Consider the following 24,051-nt stretch of genomic DNA (forward strand, 5'->3'; position numbering starts at 1 on the left):
GACAGTCATCCTAGACTTCAAGGGATTGCTGATGAAGTTGCTCTGCCCTGCCTCACAGCCCCAGTCTGCTGCTTTTCAAATTTGATAGATATAGCATCTTTACTGTATGCTGTATGTGGTTGCCAGGTCTCTGTCTGCTTTTCTTCTTGATTACATCCCTGTTTTCACTCTGTTCTTCCACTGTTTTTCTTGGTGGGCTGCCTGCTGCTCCCCATGTCATGGTTGAGGGATGAAGGTTCCATCTTTGTGTGAGATGGAAATAGATAAATACATTACTGCAAATACATTTTTTCATAATGTAACAGTCTGATATTTTCTCAACTTAGCATGCAAGTTTGTGTTTCAAGATTATTAACATTTGAAATATGTGTGCTTCTCTACGTGTGATTATCCCACAAGTTTTCAAACCAGAGAGATTTCTCTGTTAGAATACATTATTGCTTCTTTCTTTTGTTATACCACACCTGTCTCAAGTTCAGACCTTGAATGCCAGAGTCTTGTTTCTTACTAAGCACATCTAACCATAGTCTTATTTGTTTCTTACTAAGCACATCTAACCATGCATTTGCTGTAGCACCAGCTTACTCGCAAGTAAATTACTTGTTAGTAAGCAGTGCCAGGCAGGCATCTACATATGCAGGAAAGTGGGAGCAGATTTGCTAGCAGTGGCAGCAAATCTGCTCCTGTATTCTGGGGCCCTGCAGTGGGCCCCAGCCACCATCAGGGGGAGCGCCAGGCTCTGGCTACAGCTGCAAGCAGCCAGCAGGCCTCTTCAAAAGCCAGCCCTACTCGCTGCTCTTTGGCCAGCCACTTCCCTGGCCAGGAGCAGTGTGCACAGTGGAGGGACAGCACATGGTAGCACTCTCCTCACCGCCTCTGCCTCCCCATGCCATAGCTGCTCCTGCCCCTGGCAGTGATGACCAGTGCCCCGTGCTCCTGCTGGCCACCACGCTGACCCTGCTGGGCCACTGGACTGACTGCTGGCTGGCCCATAGCCTTCTCGCCCCTCCTAGCTCCCCCCATGTGCTGCGACCTTCTGCCTGTCTGCTGTGCACTGTCCCAGGGCTACCGCTGCACATCTGTTGCCTTGACCCCATCCACCTGATTTGACCCTGGCAGGGACACTGACAGGCTCCAGGATGCCACCACCAGGGCTGCCATTGCCTTCCTGGACCTCCAGCCCTGCCACCTCTGGACCTGCTGTGCCACACAAGACTGGTGATGGTGGCACATTGTTCAACACATCTAGGATGACAAGCACTGGCTGGAGGCTTCCAGGATGCCAGGCCACCTTCTGGGATCTGGAGCAGCTCCACCCACAGCTGGAGTGGCAGAACACCGCCATACAGCTGCTGCGCTCCATGGACACCTGGCTGTCCTTCACTTTCCTCAAGCTGGCCATGTCCGCCAGTCTGCAGTATGTCAGCTACCTGTTCGGGGAGGGCAAGGCCACCGTCAGGGAGGCCATCCTGGAGGTGTGCAGGGCCCTCCAGGTCATGCTGGGGCACACCACGCTCTGTGTGCATGACCCGTTAGAGGTGGTGGTGGGGTTCTGTGCCCTGGGATTCCTCCAGTGCATTGGGGCCCTGGACAGGACCTACATCCCCATCACCTGCCCGCTCCACAGAGACTGCCCCTATTACAGCCGGACAGGCTTTCAGTCTGTGATGCTCCAGGCCATCATGAACCAAGGTGCCTTTACACATGAGTGCCAGCTGGGTGGGCGGTGCCCATGACACCCACGTCTTCTAAAACTCCAGCCTGCTGGGCCTGGTGGAGAGTGGGTGCATTGTGCCAGGGGTACCAAACCTGCAGTTCAGCACTGTGGTGGGACTGTCCTGCCTCACTGGGGACCCTGCCTACCCGCTTCTGGTGTGGATAATGCAGCCTTACTCCAGCCACCTGGACCCCCACTAGGCCCACTTTAACTGCTGTGTGGGCTGGACCCATGTGCTGGTAGAGTGTACCTTCAGCCATCCCGATGGATGCTAGCGCACCCTTACTGCCTGCCTTGAGTTTGCTGAGAACGACCTCCCTTGGGTCATTGTCATAGCCTGTGCACTACATAACATAGATTTCATAGACATTAGGGCTGCAAGGGACCTCGGAAGATCATCGAGTCCAGCCCCCAGCTCCAGGGGCAGGAAGTCAAGTGGGGTCATAGGATCCCAGCAAAATAAACATCCAAATTTCTCTTCAAGGAGTTCAAAGTAGGTGCTTGAACCACCTGCGGTGGCAGGCTATTCCAGACTTTGGGGGCTTGCATGGTAAAGAAATTCTTCCTTATGTCCAGCCTAAAATGGTCTTGCAGGAGTTTATAACCATTCAACCTTGTCATCCCTTGGGGCACTCTAGTGAACAAATGTTCCCCCAGATCCTGGTGAACACCCCTGGTAAACTTATAGGTGGCTATGAGATCGCCCCTGAGCCTGCATTTTTCCAGGCTGAAGTGTCCCATAGCTCTCAGCCTGTTGTCATAAGGTCTCTTTTCCTGACCTCTGATCATGTGTGTGGCTCTTCTCCGGACTCTGTGAGGTCTGGGGGGAGCTCTTGCACAAGGCCTTGGTGGAAGAGGTGCAGTGCGTGGAGGATGCCTGCAGCAGAAACATCACCCACTGCAGCAGTGGTGGCCCCCCACCAGACCCCAGGAGAGCTGCACACCTGCCAGCAGGGGCCTGGGCACCAGGTGCAGGAGGCTCTGGCTAATCATCTCCTACAGCACTCCCCGTTGTAGCCTGTCTGCACTGCTGCCCACATATCTCCCATGCCCCGCTCCTGATTATGCCTTTTGGATGCAGCATATATACAGTGTCATGAGAATTCTATGAGCCACATTGACTTGTCCTTTGGGCAACTTCATTGACTTCACTACGTGTGCCCAAGGGATGTATACAGCCCTGAATATTGTCAGGTGGAAGTAGCTGTACGTTTTTGAGTACGCAGAGTTTATATAGCTGATGCTGTTCAATTGCAGTTTGATGTCTGGTCAGAACCTGAAGCTAGTGCACCCATTTCTGACTAGTTTATTAGATCTGAATTACATTTGTTCGTTTCTTTTCCTACATAACTTTCTTTTGTTTCTTTCTCCAGAGAAAATACTGCTCACCAGCAGCCTTTGCCAGGCACTGAACCAACCACATTGGTCAAAGTCAACAGTTTAAAACAGGTGCAAGCTTCATCAAATAATTCATTTCAAACCCAGAACACTCCAGAAACCAGAAGTCAGAAATGTCTATTTACAAAACCAGTCACACATGCCCAGACTCAATTCATAGCCCAGAACCCAGGAGCTGTGAAACCAACATCGTCAGCAGAAAGGAAATGGTCTATGCAGATTAAAAAGACTGAGAATGGTGGATTTTGTTTCGTACTAACAAATGAACCTACTTCTCAGTCTCCTCCAGTAGGTCGAACAGGGACACCAGAGCTTTCGTCTCCCAAGTTTTCCTCTCCAGCACCAATATATGATGAGCCATCACTAGATTCCACAATTTATGATGAGCCTCCTGTAGATATGGACACTGAGAATGTGAATGAGGATGGAACGTCTTCACAAATGTCACCAAGCAGTAACTTAAAAAAACATCTCCAACCAGTAAAATTATTGCAGCAGCAGGCTTTAAATAAACAGGTGAAAAATTCTTCTACCTCAGAATATAGCCCTGCTGGGAGAGAATACATTAAGTATATGGTCAATATTGACCAGTCTTCCAAGCATTTTCACCCTCTTTGTGGGGAAGCTGATGGCTCTACTAAACTGCAGTTCTGTCAGCTTACTTCAGAAGACAGCTTCAAACAGTCTTGGAGGATTTTGGAAGCAAATGTTCTCAGGAATATTGAGGCCCACCAGAGTTGGCAGAACAACCTTCAAACTCAAGAGTATCTAACTGTCATAAGTCAACAAGATTCTGGCTACTCTACAGGGCCTTCTCCACGTTTGAGAAAGAGGAAAGAAAAGAATCACCTTGCAGAGCAGAGAAGACCTTGTTCTCTGGGCAGTACCCGTGAACTCAGTGTTTTGAATGATAAGTTGACTGCAGAGATGCGTGCTGTGGTGGGCAGATCTGCAGCCTGCAGAAGAAGCAAAGCAAGTCTAGATGCAGAAGTGTTGGAGAACACCCTCTCAGCAGAAAGTAGTCAAGTTAGGTTTCAGTCAGACCAGTTAAAAAAATCGGTCATCCGGAACTCAAGAGACAATATAACATCAAACAACAGGTCTTTAGGTAGACAGGGCATGGAGAGTAAGGGAAGCTTCCCTAATGATCCACCCATGCAGCAGGACACAGTGAGACAGAAGAGGACTTATGAAAAAATGTACTTCCTAGAAAAGAATGTGACCAGCCAGACAAGTTTGTTTTCATCAAATACTGCAGGAACCTCCTCTCAGGTATTTACTGATCACTGCGGATCCTGGTTTTCCAAATTTATCAAATTCTCTGATGAAACCCCGAAAATCTGTGAATAAAATTAAAGGCCTGCCAGAGCCCCCCCGGCCCAGCTCGTGCCCCTCACTTCTCTCACAACAGCCCCTCCTCAGCCCTACTGGTGCTCCTCACTCTCCCCCACAGCCCTGCTTCTGCCTCTTGCCCCCCACCCACAGCCCCTGCCCCCCCAGCCCTGCCAGAGGGGGCCCCCAGCTGCTAGGACTATGAGGCTAGGGACCCAGGTCCACAGCTCCCTGCCCCCAACAGAAGGCAGTGGCTGCTGCAGCAGAAGGAGCACAGAGGTAGCTCCCCCACTGCTGCCTGCCTGTTATGGGCTCGGGTGGGGGCAGGACTGGGTCCCAGCAGCAGCATGCACTCCCGGGGAGAAGAGGGGTACCTGTGCACCTCAGATCTGTGCAGGGGGCGGGGGCAGGATGGGTGTGCTCTGTGTGTAGTTTCCCCAAAGGGCTGATAGCGTGCTACTCTGGGTCCACATGCTGCCAGCCAGACAGTCACTCCTGCAGGATGCTGGAGGGAGCTGAGGTAGCAGGGAGGTGATGGGGAAAGCTGCACATGGAGTACCCTTCTGGCCAGTGGCACATCAGCCTGAGCAGGCTCTGTGCCTCCATGTGCAGCTTCCCTGAAAGGACAATACTGCTCTACTCCAGGTCCATGCACTGCTGGACAGGTAGGCACTCCATCTGGAGCTTTCTCGAACATCTCGCCACTCCCTCAGCCCCTAACCAGCTTCCTGCAAGAGTGTCTGCTCACCTGGCGGCATGTGAACCCAGAGTGACGCAGTATTGGCCCTTAAGGGAAGCCGCACATGGAGGCACGAAGCCCGCTTGACAGTGTGCCGCTCATGGTCCACATACCACCGGGTGGGCAGACATTTCATGTCTTTCCCTAACACTTCCTTGCTTCCTCATCCCCCAATCAGCTTCCCACAGCCAGCTTTTCCCCCAGTCAAGTTCTCCCCCAGCCCGCTGGTGCCCCCTGCACCCTTTACCTGCATCCGCCCAGCCCCCTGGAAGCCCACTTACCTCACAGGCTCCAGGAAGAAAAGTGAGTCTGAGCCAAAACTTAGGTAACTAAGAGCCTGAGGCCCCCACCCTTTCCCCCTCTAGACAGGGTTGGGAGTTTGCCACCTGTTACCAGATTTGCCTATCACTGTGGGGTGTGCTCATTTACTAGGGGTATATTTCTGGGGTCTCTGTAATTCTATCAGTGTGCTGCTTTTGTGTTACTTGTGTTTCTTTATGGAGCTGTATCTCTTCCTTCTACAAGTCCTCACCCCCAGTGGAGCTATGTTGCAAGACTCAGTTTCAATGGGATGGGTTCCTCCAACCACCAAATCAGTCAAACACATATACGCACATATACACACAGATTAACAAGGCATGCCTGAGCCAGGCTGAGTTATTCAGCACTGACAGGCTAACACCCTCATATGCCTTGGACTCAGTTCATCAGGGCAACAATAAAATGCAGTCAGACACAAGCACATGGGTTGACAGAGCACATCTGAGTCAGGTTGCATTATTCAGCATTGACAGGCTGACACTGTCATTTGCCTTGAAGTCAGTTCATCCCTTATTTCAGTAGGACAATAATAAATTTAGTTAGATACACATACACACATGCTAACAGAGTATGTCTGAGCGGGCTGGGTCCAATCACTTGCAGCTAATACCCTCATGTGCCCAAAATTCAGCACATCCCGATCTTGTCACAGTGGTCCTAGTATGGCAAATTGGGGGTCCCTGACTAGCCACAGGGCTAGTTTCCCCACCTCTCTCTCCTACCTTGCCTTGTTAATTAAGTTGTTAAGGCAGGAGGCTGCCCATTTACACCCCAATATGGTGGGGGCGGCTATCTACAGCTCCGTTCCACCCCTTCACTGTGGTCCAAGCCTCACAGATGGCATCTCAGGCAGTTGGCTGAACCATCCCCATCACCCATTAGCTGTGGCCCCCAATCATGGGACCTTCGGCTTCTGTAAGCCCTGATCCTGTCTCAGGCCAGTCAAGGCCCCAAGCTTCTTTGCTTTTCACGGGCTTCCCTCACAGTGGGCCCCTGGCCCTTTAAACCCTTCCAGTCCTGGCCCCAGCATTGACCAGTTGAGTGCTTTGGATGGGTTTTCACCACCTGCATGCACTTAGAGGTCGGGGTCCCCGATTCCCAGCTCAGGTGCTCCTGGAAGCATGCCTGGCCCCGCAGGGTCACTCCCCCAGCAGGCTCAGGTGCCTCCAGAAGCTTACCTACTCTACCCTGCTCTGATGGAATATGGCCCACCCAAAGGTGAGGGCTGGGGTTAAGGTGCTCCTACTCACCTTTCACTGGGGTGGTAAATAGCCTGCCATTTCCTGGGGCTCCTGCGCCACTGAGAGCCCCACCAGGCCACCTACTCCTGGCAGGACCAGGACCAGGAGCCTCCAAACCATCCCCTACAGCTCCTGCTCTTACCTCCAGGAAGTTACTTCCAGCCTAGCAACCATGCAGTGTTACTGCCTGCCCTGCCAACAGCAAACTGCCCTGCATATATAGGCAGCAATGGATCTAAAATGGCTGCCACAATTAAGCACAGCAAGTGCTTGGCTCAGCCATTGAAGTGGCAGGCACCAGCAGTGCCTCGCCACACCTGGTAACTTCCTTTATGAGCAGACCCCACCATAGTTTTGGGCATTACAGGGCTCTTTGGCTTAGGTAAAAGAAGTGTTGCTGCAGAGCAAATGGGGAAGTCCAGGGGAAGGAAGAATAAATGAGGTTCAGAGAGAGAATATAGCAACCAGCTTAACCATAACAGTTATTTATTGCCAGGTATATGAGCTTATGATGATACCAGTAGTAATAGCCATACGATACCTTATGATATGATAGCTTATGATGATACTAGTAGTAATAGCCATACAAGAGAGACAAATAAAACAGTTACAATATTATATAGTTTCAGTTAGGTATTTGGGAAAGTCTAGCTCAAGTTTGATCAGAAAAAGTCAAGGTTTAGAAAGCTGTGCCTGGAGTAAGAAAGCAAAAGTCAGGTTCCTGGAGTCAGAGAGAGAGAAAGAGTTGGAATCTCACCACTCAGTGAAGCTTGAACCAGTTGATGTTCCCAGGTATTTGTTGGAGCTTGCAGACAGGCAGAGCCCTCAGCACGACCAGTGAAGGGATTCCAGGCAGAAAAGGAGTGGAACTGGTGCAGCTTTTCGATCCAAGCTTGGGTTGGGGTTTTTGTAGAGAACTAACAGTGTCTCAAGGGAGAACAGTAGGCTTGTTTCTGGGTGAACAGCTGTATCCAGCTCATATGCTGGATAATAGGAACTGATCACTTCTGGCTATGGGTGGCATTACTATGAGGAAGCTTACAATACACACAGGCAGATTCAGTGTTTTGGGTACCAATAAAGGAGTCATTACTAGAATTGGTCTGATAAATGCTGAGCTGGGTAGGTGCAGACATGGGTTGATTAACATTTGGAGCAGAGATCCCTCATCATGCAGTGCTTTCCTGTTTCTCTGGTCCCAGAATTCAGTGCAGTCCTTGCTTTGGAATCTCTGTTCCCCATTCTGAATGCTAACAAAGGTGCTTTCCTGTCCCATCTCCCATGTAAATAAGTTGCCATCCAGTTCCATCTCTGATGTAAATGAGACCAGGGTGTTGCTTCACTTCTATCACCCTGGTCTGGAGGGGTTTAGGTGCATCTCCCACTGCATCTTAATTTTGTTTTGTAAGTCCTTTTGGGGGTGGGGGAAGGAGGGCTGAGTCCTTTATGCCAGGATTCCCCAAGAACACAGCTGACAGGTAACACGCCGTTTTTGCAATCAGGTTTTGCAGGCTAGAATTATGCCAGCCTGCAGAGCTCTTTGCAAAGGTGGGAGATCCAGAGGTTTCTCTGCTAAAAGGTAAAATCTGTTTTTTTTCTCTGATAAAACAGGGAAACCCGTGGTTTTCTGTTTTTCCTTGGGGAAACTGAAAACCCAGATCCCTGCTGATCACTGTGTCTGTTAAATCGCTTGCTCTTAGTATAAGAGGTAAGGGTTTCTGTGTTATCTTTTATTATGCCAACTGTATAGCTGGGAAAGAAGTTTGATTAGCTTTTGGGAACAAAGTGTCCTTCTTTAGGGTGCCATTTCAATGAAGTAAAGGGCTTGGAGGATGGATTAGAGAGGATCCAGGGTGGAATTGTAGAACAACCCTAGGGAGATAGACTGGTAGCCAATGTTAAGTGTTAACAAAACAAAAGTAAGAAAGCAGAAGAAATGATCATGACTAAGGATGGTGAAAGGAGATAAGGTAGAGTGAGTGACTGGTAGTATCCTAATTTAATTGCCCATGCATAAAAGCTATGGCCTCTGAGAGACGTGAAACCCTCCCTCACCAGTGCTTTACTGGAAGAGGAAGCATGTTAGTTTGACTTAGCTCCGCAGCGTCTGTGTAGATTGGGCACTTTAGTGGAGCTTTTTGGTGCTTTATCTAATAGCTGAACAGTTTCAGCAGAATGAGTGGCATCCTGCAGGTAACTGCAGAGGTAGTCAGGCAGTTACAAGACACCCAGCTGGCCATCTGATTGGGTCTGAGCTGTAGGGCCACGGCATAAGAGCAGGCCCTGGCAGGCAAAGCTGGCAGTTGTTGTTGGGATGCTGCTGTGATAACATCTCCAGCTTAAGATCTACTGGTCCCAGGTGCACCCAGAGGTCTAGGGAGAAACTGTGGGGGTGGAAGAGGCTCCTTGGGGCCCAGTGAGATCCCAAGCCCCAGAGAGAAGGCGTTGGGCCCAAAGAGAACAGGGTCCAGCCTGGGAAGGGTCTTATTATTTGCAGGTCTATGCAGGGGCTAGGCAAGCCCCTTATTTAGGACAGGCAGGGGTGAGGCCTGGGGCTCAAGTGAGCCCAGTTGAGAGCAGAGCTGTGTTGTTAAGATCTCTAGGGCTCTATGCAAGCCCAGTGTGAGAAGGCTGTATATGGTGGGGCCCAGAAGGGGACCCCTGTTGTCTAAGGAGGGTTGGCTATTGTGTGGCTGAGACAAACAAACCCCGACTGGTCAATGCAAGAGGGCCAGGGTTGGAAGGCCGAAGTAAGCCCAGTGTAAGGAGTAGGCCTGGGCCATGATGAGCTGAGCTATCTGGCATCCCAACTGGCCTGGAGGCAGGGCCAGAACCTGAGGCTGAAGGTCCCCTCAATGTGGGGGCATCTCTGTCAAGGGGAAGAAAGACTCAGTGAGACAGTAGGCTGAAATGAAAGAGGCTGAAACTCAGCCTGTGGATGGGAGGCATCCAGTGTGGGGTTTTGAGAGTTGGGCCAGTGGGAGGCAGCCAGCAGTAGGAGGCTGCAATGAGCAGCCCAAGAACAATATATAGCCCAGATGGGAAAAGACCAAGGCAAGCAGGCCTGCATTGGTCCTGGGTATAACTGGAAACTGCACTCTGCTGGGGAAGGATGGCTTGGTGGGACTGTCTGTGGCAGGGCAGCTCCCCAGAAATGCCAGGCCAGTTGCCTTCCCAGTGGAAGGCGGGTAGGGGCGCCTTATAACCCCAGCCCATACATCCTGGTGGGTAACCCTGTAGTAGGAACAGGCTTGGGGGTCTGGGCATGACTATCAGAGGCCTGAGGCCCATGCACTGTAAGGCCTAGTGTTGTTGGGAGAGGCTCAAGAAGGTGGACCTGTATAAGAAGGAATGGGCTAGCTACTCAGAACCCTGACCCAAGGTACCCTCACCTGGTCAATACTGGGGCCAGGACCAGAAGGGTCAAAAGGGCCAGAGTGCCCACCATGAGGGATGCCTAGAGCCAGTGGTCCTGGGGTCCCGACTGGCCTAGAGGTGGGGCTATGGCCTGTGTGGCCAAAGGTCCCAGAGAGGGGGCCACTACTGAGAGGGGGAAGAGTTCAAGGAGCTTGACAGCCCAGAATGAGGGTGGAGTAGACGCCTGATTAGGAGGGATCTAGTTGGGGTCCAGACTCGAATGTTATGAGGCCCAGTGTGGGGCCAAAGCTGTTAAGAACTTAGGATGCCATCTGCAAGGCCTGGGACATAAGGGAAGGTTGGAGTTTTGTGTAATGACCTTGGCATCAGGGCAGACAAAGGGCAGCCTCCTACCTAAAACTATCTATTTATTTATATGATAAGGCATGGCAGGTGAGTTAGGTGATGGGACTGCCCAGGACAGGTGGGCGGGTCAACACTGTGACAGGCCCCAGGGATAGCCCCGTCTCACTGATTCAGTCAGCTATTAGATAAAAGTGCCAAAAAGCTGTGCTGATGTGTCCAATCTATACAGACTTTGGGGGAACTGGGTCCAACTAACGTAATGCCTCTTCTGAGCATACACTGCACTTGGTGTGGGGGTGCACTGAGCTTTAAGTAAAGGGCCATTTGTTTGTTTTTTTTAATTCTGTAAGCAGTCTTTGTGTTTTAGGATAGCTGAAGTTTGGACAAAGGCAGTAATGTGTTCGTTGCAGTTCTGTTCTAGGCCTTGAAGTCAGGGTGGAGGGCAAGGTAACATTCTTTATGGCCCCTCTGCCTAAACAAGCCTCATTGTCCCTGCAGAAAAAGTGAGAACATGTGTCTTGATTTGTTATCACATTATAACCTGTTATTACAGATTGGGGAATAATTGGCTTGACTTCAGTATTGCAGAGAAGGACTTGAAAAGTACAGTGGACCATAAGCTGAATATGAGCCAACAGTGTGCTCTTTTTGCCAAAGAAGCCCAAACATACTGGGTTGTATTAACAAGAGTGTCACTTGCAAATTAAGATTCTTCCTCTTTATTCAGCATTGATGCCTCACCTGAAGTACCATGTCCAGTTTTGGGCCCCATACTTCAAGAAATACATGGACAGATTGTAAAGAGTCCAGTGGAAAGCAACAAAAAATGAGGGGCCTGATTAGCAAGGTTTATGAGCAAAGGCTAAAAGAATACCTGAAGGGTGATTATAAAGAGGGTGGAAATGGGCTATGTTCTGTGTCTGTAGGGGACATGAATAAGAGCAATGGCCTCGAACTTCAACAGAAGAAATTTTAGTTGGAGATTAGGAAAGAACTTTCTGACTATAAGGGTAGTGAAGCACTGGAACAAGCTACCTAGAGAAGCTATGGAATCTCCGTCCTTGGAATTTTTCAAGAGCAGGTTAGACAGTTACTTCTCTGGGATGGTTTAGTCTAGATGAATCCCACCTTGAACAGTGGGGCTGGACTAGATGACCTCATGAGGTCCCTTCCAGTTCTATTTTCCTATGATCTTTCCCTAGAACAACCCATAGTCTTGTCCTAGATTGTACTTTGTATTTTACATTACCAAGCTTGTTGCAGAAAGTCAAATGTCAGATTTGGTACCCAAATAGCTGTGTGCAGGTCCTGGCTATGACATCTATGTCTTTGGCCAATAATTTCACAAAAGAGGCTACCCTGCCAAGAAAGAACATGGAGCGCCTTAGAAACATACATTCCTGAAATACTTATATCTAGAAGGAATCTAAGACAGTCTGACCTGGGCTGCTATTTAGGAGTGTGCAAAGCTTTGGTCATGATTCGATTTGGAGAAGATTCAGCTCGATTCAGAGGCTGAATCACCGAATCCAAATCGAATCAAGAGAAAAAAACGCTCCGAATCGAGTTGGAGCCTCTGAATCGATTTGGAGATTCAGAAGACAGTCTTGCAGGGGAACAGAAACTGAGAAGGGGGGGGCAGGGAGGGAAAGACTGATATCTGTAGCTGGCCAGTGACTGTGAGCTTTCTTCAAGTCCCCCTCCAATCACAGTGCTCTGGGGGAGGGACATAGAAATGACATATAAGCCTCTGTCTGCAGCCTTTCTGTCCATTTTGTGAGCTGTTTCTGCCTGAGCTTGGCTTCCTAGTCAGTCTCTTGCTAGTCTATCTTCTTGGAAAGGATTGGATGCAGCTTACTAATACCATTGCCTAGAATCCCTCTATTTATCCCTATCCAATCCATTTCTTTCAACTTATTCTTCTCCCCAAAACCTCTTAATTTGTTTTTGTTATTTCCCCCCCACACTTCTTAAAAAGAAAGCTGTGTTTTCCCTGGCAGTGTGATCCATCACTGTGCAGGAAAGCACACACATTACACACACTCGCACATATAATAAACAGAGAGAAGAAGAGATATTAGTTACACACAAATACAGTAAATCAGAGAAGAGATATTATAGTTGCGCGCACACATTTTTCAGCACAGCAAAGATTAATATGAAGCGTGCTGGAAAGGCAGGTGCCAGGTCTTCTGGCAGGAGAGGGAGAGGGGCTAGAGGGAATAGGGGAAGAGCTGCAAGTCCCCTGTCCCCCACTAATCATAGACACATCCTCTTTCCTGGCAATGATGAGTCTTTTGCTGCCAGTGGGACCAAAGAGGTGGGAGGAGTACATGTCCCTGCACCTGTACCACCTCCCCTAACACCAGAAATAGCTACCAGCTTGACAGTCTCGTCCACCCCAATTTCATCTCCCAGCATGAGCCTCCCAGTGCCAGAGGAGGAACTGGATCTGGAAGCAGGGCACCTGAGCACCCTAGCAAAAGAAATTCTGGGGAATGAGGGGGAATCTAAGTTTCTGCTTTACACCCCCCAAAGTTCCCCTAGAGCAGGCTTGTCCAACATACAGCCCGCGGGCCACCATGCGGCCCTCCAAGCTGTTTTCTGAGGCCTGAGGTGCTGCAATGGGAAATGAAACTAAACATTGTACTTTTGTTTAGGGGTGGGGTGACATATACTGCTTCCTGTGAGGTCTTTGAATATGGCTCGCTGGCCCACTGGGTGATCAAATGTTCATGATCTGGCCCCACATTCAAAAAGACTGGACACCCCTGCCCTAGAGCCAGGTGTTCTCTGGAAGGCATCTCATAGTTTCATAGTAGCTAGGGTCAGAAGGGACCTGATCAGATCATCTAGCCTGACCCCCTGCCACAGGCAGGAATGAACACTGGGTTCACAAGACCCCAGGCAGGTGATCATCTAACCTCTTTTGGAATTTACCCAAGGTAGGGGTGAGGACCACTTCCCTAGGAAGTTGATTCCAGATTCTGGCCACCCTAACTGTAAAATATTGCCTTCTGATCTCTAACCTAAACCTATTCTCCATCAGCTTATTACCATTGTTCCTTGTCACCCCAGGTGGTGCTGGGGAGAATAGGGCTCTTCCTATTTGCTGATGATCTCCCCTGATGAGTTTGTAGGCAGCCACCAGGTCCCCCCTCAGCCTCCTCTTGCTGAGGCTGAATAGGTTCAGGTCCCTCAGTCTCTCCTTACAGGGCCTGTCCTGCTACCCTCTCACCTCTGAACTCTCTCCAGGCTGGCCACATCTTTATTTTAAAGTGCGGCGCCCAGTACTGGACACAGTACTCCAATTGCGGCCTTACCAATGTTGCATAGATGGAGAGTATCACCTCTCTGGACTGGCTTGAGATGCATCTTTGGATGCATGACAAGGTATGGCTGGCCTTGCTGGCTGCAGTCTGGCCTTGGCGGCTTATGTTCATCATGCTCAAGATCCCTTTCCACCTCTGTGCTTTCAAGAGGGGAATTCCCCAGCTTCTTTGTATGCTGTGGATTCCTTCTCCCAAGGTGCAGCACCCTGCATTTGTGTACGTTGAACCCCATCCTATTCTTGTCTGCCCACTTTTGTAGTTCTGTCTAAATCTAGTGGCAGCCTCTCTCTCCCTTCATGTGTATCCACCTCGCCCCACATCTTAGTGTCATCAGCAAACTTGGACAGCGTGCTTTCCACCCCCTTGTCCAAGTCGCTGATGAAGATGTTAAACAGTGAGGGCCCAAGGACTCAGCCCTGGGGGACCCCACTGCTCACTTCTCATCAGGTTGAGTACGACCTGTCCACCACTACTTTCTGGGTGCGCCCCATTAGCCAATTTTTTAGCCATCCAACTGTGATGGCATCAATGCCAGAGTCACCTAATTTATTGATGAGAATGGGGTGAGAGACAGTGTCAAAGGTCTTCTTAAAAGTCTAGAAAGACTACATCCATGGCAACACCATCACCCAAGGATTTAGTTACTTGGTAGTAAAAGGCAATCAGGTTGGTCGGGCAGGACTTGCCTTTGATGAACCCATTCTGAGCATGATCTCCCCTGCTGGCCCCCCACAGATGTGCTCCTTGATGATTCTCTCCAAGATCTTCCCGAGCACCGAGGTGAGGTTTACGGGCCTATAGGTACTTGAGTCCTCCTTCCTCTCTTTCTTAAAAATTGGGACCACATTAGCTAGTTTCCAATCCTTCAGTACCTGGCCAGATGACCATGAATGCTCATACAGCTGGGCCAAGGGCTCCACAATGAACCCTGCCAACTCCCTCAACACCCTGGGGTGGAGGGCATCTGGACCTGCAGATTTAAAAGTGTCCAGCCCTTCCAGAAGATCCTTAACTACATCTGCGCTGACCCAAGGCCTGACAGAGCTATCCCCGATTGTCCCTAGAATCTCAGGGATAGTTCCATCTCTGCCTTGGCCTTCCTAATAGCCATCCTACACTCCTGGGCAGAGGAGGAGTACTCCTCCTTGGTGATAGCTCCTCCCTTCCACTGGTTGTATGCCCCCCTTTTAGTCCTCAGGCATTCCTGAATGCCTTTGCTGAGCCAAGGGGGTTTCTGAGCACTGAGTCTCTCAAGGACTGTTACCCTTTGGGCCTGGAGGATTGTCCTCTTAAGGTACGACTATCCCTCATGGACTCCCATCTCCTCTACCTTCTGGGCCCTCAGTGCCTCCCCCACTAATCTCTGAAGCTCATTGAAGTTGGCCCTTCAGAAGTCAAGGGCTTTAGTCTTCCTGTAAGCCCTTGACACCCTGCGCTGGATAGTGAATTCGTGCAGGTGATGATCACTATTGCCCAGGTGGTCAAGGACCTGCAGTCCCCTCACCAGGTCATTCCCAGTGGCCAGAACCAGGTCCAGCAAGGCATTACCCCTAGTGGGGCTGTGCACCTCCTGGATAAGGTGAAGGTCCTGTAATATAGCCGGGAACCTACACGAGTGGTCAGACCCAACTGTCTGCTCCTCCCAGCCAATTTCTGGGTGGTTTAGGTCACCCATGACAATAACATCCCTTGACCTAACCACCTCCATAAGCTGACTGGAGAAGTCCCGGTCCAACTCTTCCCCCGGTTGGGTGGTCTGTAGTAGACACCCACCGTACGGTCCCTTTTGCCACGCCTCCCTTGTAGTTTGACTCTCAGTGTCTCCTCCCAACCCTCCTCTAACCCAAAGCTAATCCTTGATGTTGGGAGGTGCTTTGACATAGAGTGCAACCCCCCCTCTTCCTCTCTGTCCTGTCCCTTCTATATAGGGTGCATCCCTGAATGTCCATCGCCCAGTCGTGAGTGGGGTCCTACCAGGTTTCTATGAGCCCTATCTGGATTCTTACTCTCAATCAGGAGACACAGTTCCTCCCACTTGTTCCTCATACTACAATCTTCAGTGTAGACGCACTTGAGGACTCCTGAGGGTGCACATGCCTCCCCCCCACTCACAGGACTGTTGTGGCCCCCTACTCCCAGGACATTGTTGCTTACCTGGGCATCCCTTTCTCTTGTCACCCTGCATGCTGGTGAAGCATCCTCTCTACGAGCGGTCCCTTCCCCAAGCAAAACTAGTTTAAAGCCTGCCGTACAAGATCAGCCAACCTGGAAGAAAAAATACGTCTGCCCTAATGGGAGAGATGAAACCCATCCCTCCCCAGCATGCCCTCCATACAAAAACATGGGTCATTGTCAAAAAACCCGAAGCCCGCCTCGTGGCACCAGATCTGAAGCCACTGGTTAACCACATCAGTGCAGGCCTCATGACACCTACCCCATCCACTTACCAGGAGAATGGAGGAAAATACCCTTGAGCTCCCATCTTCTTGAGTTGGTGTCCCAAGGCCTTGTACTCCTCCATGATGTTGTCCGACTTGACCTTGGATGTATTATTTGTTCCACATGGACCACAACTGGTGGGTAGTAGTCAGAGGGCTTGATGATTTTTGGGATGGTCTCTGATGTCGCAAATCCTCACTCTGGGCATGCAGCAGACCTGCCATGACCAGGACACAGAGTGACAGATTGGACCATTGGTTCCCCTTAGGATGGAGTCCTTGATGGAGGATGGAGGTTCCCCTTAGGATGGAGTCGCAGCCTTGGCTTTCCTGGTTCGCTCCCTGCAGGTCCAGACCAATGCAGAGTATTCCTCCTTGGAGGTGGATCCAGTCCTCCATCCTTTGGAGGTCTTTCTTTTTAGCTGCAGGAGATCCGCTAGTTCCCTGGAGAGCCAAGGGGGTTGCTGTCCTTTTGCTGCCTTTCCTCCAATATGGGATAGACTTTGCTTATGCATCCAGGATCACTCCCTTGAGGAGCAACCACTTATCCTGAACTCCCCTCCTGTTTGGGTCATGGTCCCGTAGGGCCTCTCTGAAAAGCCTGCTGAGCTTGTCAAAGTCAGCTTTCTTGAAGTCGAGGACTCCTGTATTGCCAATTGACTTGCCAGCTTTACAGCTTATGGCGAAGGTGATTATCTTGCGGTCACTGTCACCCAGTTTCCCTTCAATCATTAGGTTGCTGGTTAGGTCATCCCCCATTGCCATTACCAGGTCGAGCAGCGCTTTATCTCTTGTCGGCCCATAGACTTCTTGAGTCAGATAGAGCTCATCCATGCACATGAGAAATGTTTGTGTTCCTGAAGGTGAACCTCCCACTGCTGGGGTTCCCCAGGCTTCACCTGCAGACAGAGTGAGTGCCACCCTCCTCACTCCATCTGCACGTATTTCCTTTCCTTTCCTTTTTTTAAAATCATTTAATGCTCTGCTGTCAGAGCTGGAGAGGGTACTCGCTTCATCACCAGCCAGTAGAGGAAGAACATCTCCCTGCTGAGCTCCCATGCCAGGACAAACTTGGAGATATGGGCTGGGGCTTTGGGGAAGGAGGAGACCCCAGGTCCTGGGCGTGACCTAAAATTGCACTCTGCCTGGGCTGGAAGGCTGGTGGGACTGCCAGTGCATGGCAGCCCCCAAGAGAGGCCAGGACTGAAAACTTCCTTGGTAAAAGGTGGGTAGGAGTTTCCTTATAACCTCCAGCCACCACATGCATTCACAGTCCTGGCTAGGGAAAACTCAGACCTGTAAGATCTTTGAGACACCTGAGGCTTGCTGGTTGTAGTGAAGTTGTGAGGCTCCAGATGAGCTTAGCTATCTGGGAGGGCATCTGCAAAGCATGGACCACAGTGTTAGGGGAGGTATGGAGCTGCAGAACGGATGCATGTCACCCCTAGACATCAGGGGCCTAAATGGACAGCCTCCCACCTGGGAAACATCTGAATCAGTTTTCTATCAAGGTGTGGCAGTTAAAAGAGGGGCGGGCAGTTGGTTGAGAAACAGGTGGGCAGGCTGAGATCTCACCTGCACTGGGAAGGCCCCCTGCTCTTCCTGGATGGAATGAATAGTGAATAAGCCAGAGGCTGGCATGCAGTGCAGGCAAGAAAGCCAGTTAGTGAAAATATAAATTGAGGTGTCAGGGGGTGAGGGACAGGCTGGGAGGGTGGGGGAAGGGACATGTAGCAGGTGAAAGTGGAGAGGTACCTGGGGAGTCAGATGCCTGGTAGGTTATAGTGTGTCATAAATCCAATGTTGATATTGAGTCTGTGAGTTTCTGTATCTAGGAGGTTGATGAAGTGAAGTTCATAGGCTCGTCTATGAAAAGTGGTTTGTAAATTCCCTTTTGAGGATTAGGCCTGAGAGATTGGAGACAGAGTGGCTTTTTGTGAGAAATGTGACCCCACAGGTAGTGTGTATTCTTGTCTGTAATGGATTGAATTAGTATGTTGGCAGGTTTTGCATTTCTTGTCATGGCATGGTCTGTATCCATTTGGTGTGTTTTGGGCTGTAGGAGGTTTGCTTCTGGTGATAGGCCCCAGCCTATCCCTCCCCCACCAACACCTCAATTTACATTTTTACTGACTTCTTGCCTGCATTGCATGCCAGCCTCTGGCTTCTTTACTATTCATTCCATCCAGGAAGAGCGCACACACCCTCCAATTAGATGCTTCCTCAGCCTGACAAAGGGTTTTTAAACCTGAAAGTTTGCTAAGATATATTTCTCTAACTATTCAGTTGGTCTAATAAAAGATATCAGAGATACCCTAGACTGGTCTGTGCTGGGGCCAGGACCCGAAGCAGGGTCAGTGGACTAGGGGCTTACCGCAAGGAATGGCCAGAGCAAGAGGCTTGGGATTCCAACTGTCCTGAAGACGGGGCCAGGGCTTAAGGGGGAGCCAAAGGTCCCAGAGAAGGAACCACAACTGGAGGAGGTGAAGGATGCAACCTGCAAGGTATGGGCCGCAATGTAAGGGGAGGTACGGAGCTGTGGAGCGGATGTTGTTGGCACTGGATTTAGACCCACCCCTTATATCTTTGTTCCGGGCATCTTCCTGCTTGGAAAACATCTGAATCAGTTTTCCATCAAGGCATGGCAGGAAAAGAGGGGCAGGCAGCTAGTTCACAAACAGGTGGGCAGGCGGAGGTCTAACTGGCACTGAGACGGTCCCCTGTTACAGGTTACCATCCCTGCTGGTTTCATCCCCCTGTGCCTTAACACATGCACAGTCACACGTGTCACAAGTTTTGCTTTCAGAAGCTTGAGGTGCAGTTTCCCAGAAACCCCTTCACCCATCTCCTTGAAACCTGGCAGGCTTCCTGGTCTTAGAAGGGGCTACCATGCCTGCTGTTTTCATCTCAGTGTGCCTTAACACACACACGCAGTCGCAGATATCATGAGTTTTGCTTTGAACATTTTGAGGTGCAGTTTCCCAGAAATTCCTGCACCTATCTCCTTAAACCTTGGCAGGCCTCATGCCTGCGGAAGGGGCTACCATCCCTGATGTTTATATCCAAATCTGCCAAAAAATGACAAAGTTATTGGCATTTCAGTGATTTCCCATTATAGTCTATGGTCGAATCACAGAATCTGTCTGAATCAGCGCTGAATCTTCCAAAGCCGATTAGGTTGAATCAATTCAGTACAATGATTCAAATTTCTGAATCAGCCGAATCGGAATCAAATACTTCCCTATTCGCATAGGTCTACTGCTATTATCCCACACGTGGTGCTAATCTTGAACCAGATTCCTGTGCGCGCGCGCATGTGTGTGTGTCCAAATTTTGTTTAAACTGTCCTAGGGATAGTGGAACGATTTACAGAAGCCAGTCAAAGGCAGAAGGTCTTGGTGGCCTGTGTAACTATGTTCACCAGGTGACAAGCATGTATTAGTTTTGAAGCCATGTACAGTCAAGGAGTCTCAGGATGACTAGGGAAACTGGCTGGATGTTGTGATGTATGGGAGCTGAGCTATGGGAGACAAAAGGTCCAGGAGTATGAAGGATTGCATAGGTTGCGTGGGATAAGGCATAGACACTATGGTAAGAATATCAGGGCCATGCTGGCAGAGGGAAGAAAACAGCAGAGATAATCCTGGAAACTGTTGTGCTAGTAGAGGATCCTGAGTAAAATTTATCATGTGAAGTTTGAATCGGGTAGCACAAGAGTTCTCAGGATAAAAGCTCTCAAAAGCTGAACTTGCTTTTAACATTAAGGGCCAGATTCTAATCAACCCCATAATTACTTAAACAGGATTTAGGCAGAATGTAGGGGTGTTAGTTGTAGAGGTGTTGGTTTAAAGTAGGGCTGTGCAAAATTGTATCTGGTGTTTTGTTTTGAAGCTGTTTCGATAAGATTCAGGCTTGAAACAGTGAAATAAAAATGAAGCAAAAGTATTCCAAACAGCTTTGAAACAAAATAAGGGAACTTGAAAAGTTTTTAAGGTTTTGAAACGTTTTGCGTTTTGAAGCCAGGCTTACTGGCTTCAGTGCTGGCTCCAGCTGGCAACACCTGGCTCCTGTCATCCAGCAGGCAGAGTGGGGGCTTGTCTGCACCCCCAGCAGGGTTGCGGGGGCTGTGCCAGCATCCTCCCAGGGTTGCAGGCCCCTGATCTGCCAATGACAGACTGGTGCTGGGTGCAGCCTGCACGCAGTACTGGAAAGATCAGTGCTGCCGCTGGCCCCAGGTGGTGGCAGCTGGCCCCAGGTGGTGGCAGCTGGCTCCGGTAAGCCAGCAGACAGATGAGGACATGCACCCTGGGAGGACTCTGGCACAGACCCCGCAGCCCTCCTGGGGGTGCCAGCGGGCCCCTGATCTGCCTGCTGGCTGACAGGAGCCAGGTACTGCTGCCTGTGGCCAGTGGAGCTGGGGCAGATCTGCTGGTGTGGGGACCTGCCTCCCCAATCCTGGGGCAGGGGAAGGTCCCTGCATGAGCTCATCTGCCCCAGGCCCCACACCTGCCTGGAACTGGCTCCAGTACAGGGCCAGGGCAGGGGCAGATCAGTTTGTGTGGGGACCCTGCTGATCTGCCCCAGCCCTGTACCAGAGCCAGCTCCAGGCGGGTGCATGTCAGCTGGTGCGGGGACCCTCTCCTGCCCCAGGATCAGGGCAGTGGGTGCCCGCACTAGCTGATCTACCCCAGCCCCATACTGGAGCCAGCTCCAGGCAGGTGCACATCAGCTGGTTCAGAGACCCTCCCCCACCCCAGGATGGTGACAGCAAGTCCCACATGAGCTGATCTGCCCCAGCCCCGTACTGGAACCAGCTCCAGGTGGGTGCAGGGCCCATGGCAGATCAACTGATGCGGGGACTCTCCCTCACCCCGGTTTCAGGGCAGCAGGTCCCCCTCACCAGCTTATCTGCCCTGGCTCTGCTGGCCCCAGGTGACAGCACCCGGCTCCTTAAGACTTATTCTTATACACATCATATTCTAGTCAAATGCTTGCTGTATTAGGCTAGTGATTCTCAGCCTGGGCAATACACATGCTCTGCTTCCATCCCCCATTTTTTAAGTGATGACAGACCTTGATGTGCAACTGTTTGAGGCTGAGAGTGTACATTATTTATTTTTGTATTTATTTGGTTTATACACCATGCTTTTCAAAAGGTCCAGGGAAGCTTACAATAAAAATAAGATAAATTATAAAATGGTTAAAATATTGAAATAAAATAGTAATAGTTCCCCAAACAATATCACAGAACTGAACCCCACCTGCTAAAAGTCTACTTTAAATAAGAACATAAAATGCTTCCAGAAGATATCCAGGCTCAGGCTCTGATGAGCCTTAAGGAGGAAACAATTCCAGAGCTGAGGAGGAACTACCAAGAATGACCTCTCTCATGTTCTTGCCAAATGAACTTGGCAGACAAATGCTACTTGCAGGAGGTTGCTCTTGGCTGGTGTTAGGGGCCATTCTGAGAAGAGGTGGTCCCTTAGGTTTGCAGGGTTCAGGGCCACATGCAGCTCAATAGAAAATGGTGGTCATGGTGTTAGAGTTTAGTAGCAAGAGCACTTATTAGCATGGGGTGGGAAATTTGATTCTAGGCCCACTCTATCTTGAATGGATTCAAACCCACACCTGTTTCTCAGAAGAGTGTTCTAACTATCAGGCTATAAGTACTCTACTCCTCTGAGCAGTCAAAAGTGCGAGACGCCTGGGGCCAAAAAGAGAGCAAGCAAGAAGGACCCTGACTTCATAATATAGTGGTTGCAATAGTCTCCTGGGGTTTGGGCATTCTGGGTTATGTTCCTTGGTGTCAGGTCTATTTATGTCTTTGACAGTCACTGGATGAATGATTAGGGAATCTTGAGAGTCTGTCAGTGTTTGGAAGCGTAAGCATCTACAATGCTGTTAATCAGAATTACTTTCCTGAGGTAAAATGACAAATTTTAAGAGGTGAAATGCCAGAATGAAGGTGCCTTGGAGTGAATTAGAACTTGGTCCTAAGTGTTTATAATGATTTTTTTGGTATAGATTTGGAAAAATAGGGGCAGGATCTAACTATAGGACTGGAGTTTCAACAAAGGGAAGCTGTAAAAGGAAGTGACCTGGGAGCTGTCCTGGGTTTGCACCTAAAGTCTTGGGCCAACTTTGGAAATAAATTCCATGTCCTATACCTGCAAGGGGACAGGGAAAGAGGATAGCTTTGTCCTTAAACCTGCTTTACGAGCTGAATGCCAGCCCTGCTGCTGTGTCTGCTAGATTCTGTGCAGGAGAGTAGATTCCAACAATTCCCTGTACACAAGACCTTTTTTTCTTGTCACTATACAGCTGCTGGTGGTCTGATGGCTGACTCCTTCACTGAGGTAAGGGAGTCAGCTGAGATGTTTTTGAATATAACTTATCTGTTCTCCATTGCAGCCTGAAACAATAGAGTCAAACTCCAAGCAAGAGAACAGCTGGCAGCCTGACAGCTGTATGGGATACCAGTTTCCCTGCAGTGCATTACGGGAGCCCATCTCTCAAAGTAGCATGGTAGACTGGGCTTCTAAAAACCTCAATGTGCACACTGAAGGAATCTTCCGCCGCAGGATCTCCGTTTCCAACATGCTTTCCTGGAGTGGGGGCTCGATCAAAAAGCCAATGCTGATTACAAGCAACCGCACCATCAAAAAGGAAGCATGTGAGATGTTTAAGTTGGTGCAGAGCTACATGGGAGACCGCCAGACACGCATGGACCACAATCATGTGGCTTTAGTCACAATTACCAAATGCTGGAGCATACAGAGCTTACGGGATGAGTTGTACATACAGCTAATCAGGCAGACTACAGACAATACATGTTACCAAAGTCTGGCATGGGGCTGGGAACTCATGGCCATTAGTCTAGCCTTTTTCTCACCATCACCCAAATTCCAGTCTTACCTGAAAGGTTATATTTATTGCCACCTCGACAGTGATCGATACAGTAAGTGTCTCATACATGTTACAACATCCCCAACAGTATTTGGATTGTGCCATTTTCAGGGGCAACTGACAGGGCTAATTAGTAAAACACATCACAAGAAGTGAAAGGAAAATGAGTATTTCTCTAGTTTTTATTGCAGAGGTGGCTGTATGCCATAGAGGTGAACCCTGCCAACATGCAGCATAGCTCCTCTTTATCCTCCCAGGGCACATCTACACATGCAGTTAATGCACCTGAATAAATTCTGTTGCAGTTCGCGCTGGAATTTATTGCTCCCGGATGCAGTGTTTACACACGTGTGTGGGATTGCAGCATGTTGAACTGGGGCAATGCAGCTGGTAGTGGGCCGGGATGGGGGAGGGGTCAGCCTACCAGCCTGGAGCTGCTCCACCCTGGCTCCATGTGCTGCAGAGGGGCTGGCTAGAGCATGAGAATACTACAGTGTGGGGCTACCTGGCAGGAACCCCTCCACTGTAGTACCTTTGTTCCCTAGCCAGCCCCGGTCATCATTATATGTGCATTGTGGCAGAGCAAATAACTCCACTGTAGAATAGTACTTATGTAGGGCAATACTAAACTATAGCAGGGTTAACTAGTTTACTCTAGTCTAATAGCTCTGCAAGTGTACATGGTGACAGTTTATTGTGGAGCTAATTATGCAGCTGCAGTAAGCATCTTATATAGATGTTCATCCAGTAATTCTGACTTGGGTCTGACAAAAAAAATGGTCAGGGGAGGATTATCCTGATCCTAGATAAAGGCAAATGATTTCATAGATTTCATAGACATTAGGGCTGGAAGGGACCTCGGGAGATCATCGAGTCCAGCCCCCTGCCCAAAGGGCAGGAAGTC

The 24,051-nt window shown here is 49.8% G+C and overlaps 1 protein-coding gene across 1 annotated transcript in view; it reads left to right on the plus strand.

Annotated features, from left to right (window-relative positions):
- Positions 1-1,250: 1,250 nt before the first annotated feature.
- Positions 1,251-24,051, plus strand: part of ARHGAP39 (Rho GTPase activating protein 39) — a 65,002-nt gene continuing 42,201 nt past the window's right edge. Inside the window, exons 1-3 of the mRNA XM_019550759.1 lie at positions 1,251-1,475; positions 3,089-4,387; positions 22,653-23,199. Coding sequence (XP_019406304.1) covers positions 1,251-1,475; positions 3,089-4,387; positions 22,653-23,199 — 2,071 coding nt within the window. The remainder of the gene's footprint in view (positions 1,476-3,088; positions 4,388-22,652; positions 23,200-24,051) is intronic.

Source organism: Crocodylus porosus, unplaced genomic scaffold (assembly GCF_001723895.1).
Source record: "Crocodylus porosus isolate Cpor-Errol unplaced genomic scaffold, CroPor_comp1, whole genome shotgun sequence".
Lineage (NCBI taxonomy): Eukaryota > Metazoa > Chordata > Crocodylia > Crocodylidae > Crocodylus > Crocodylus porosus.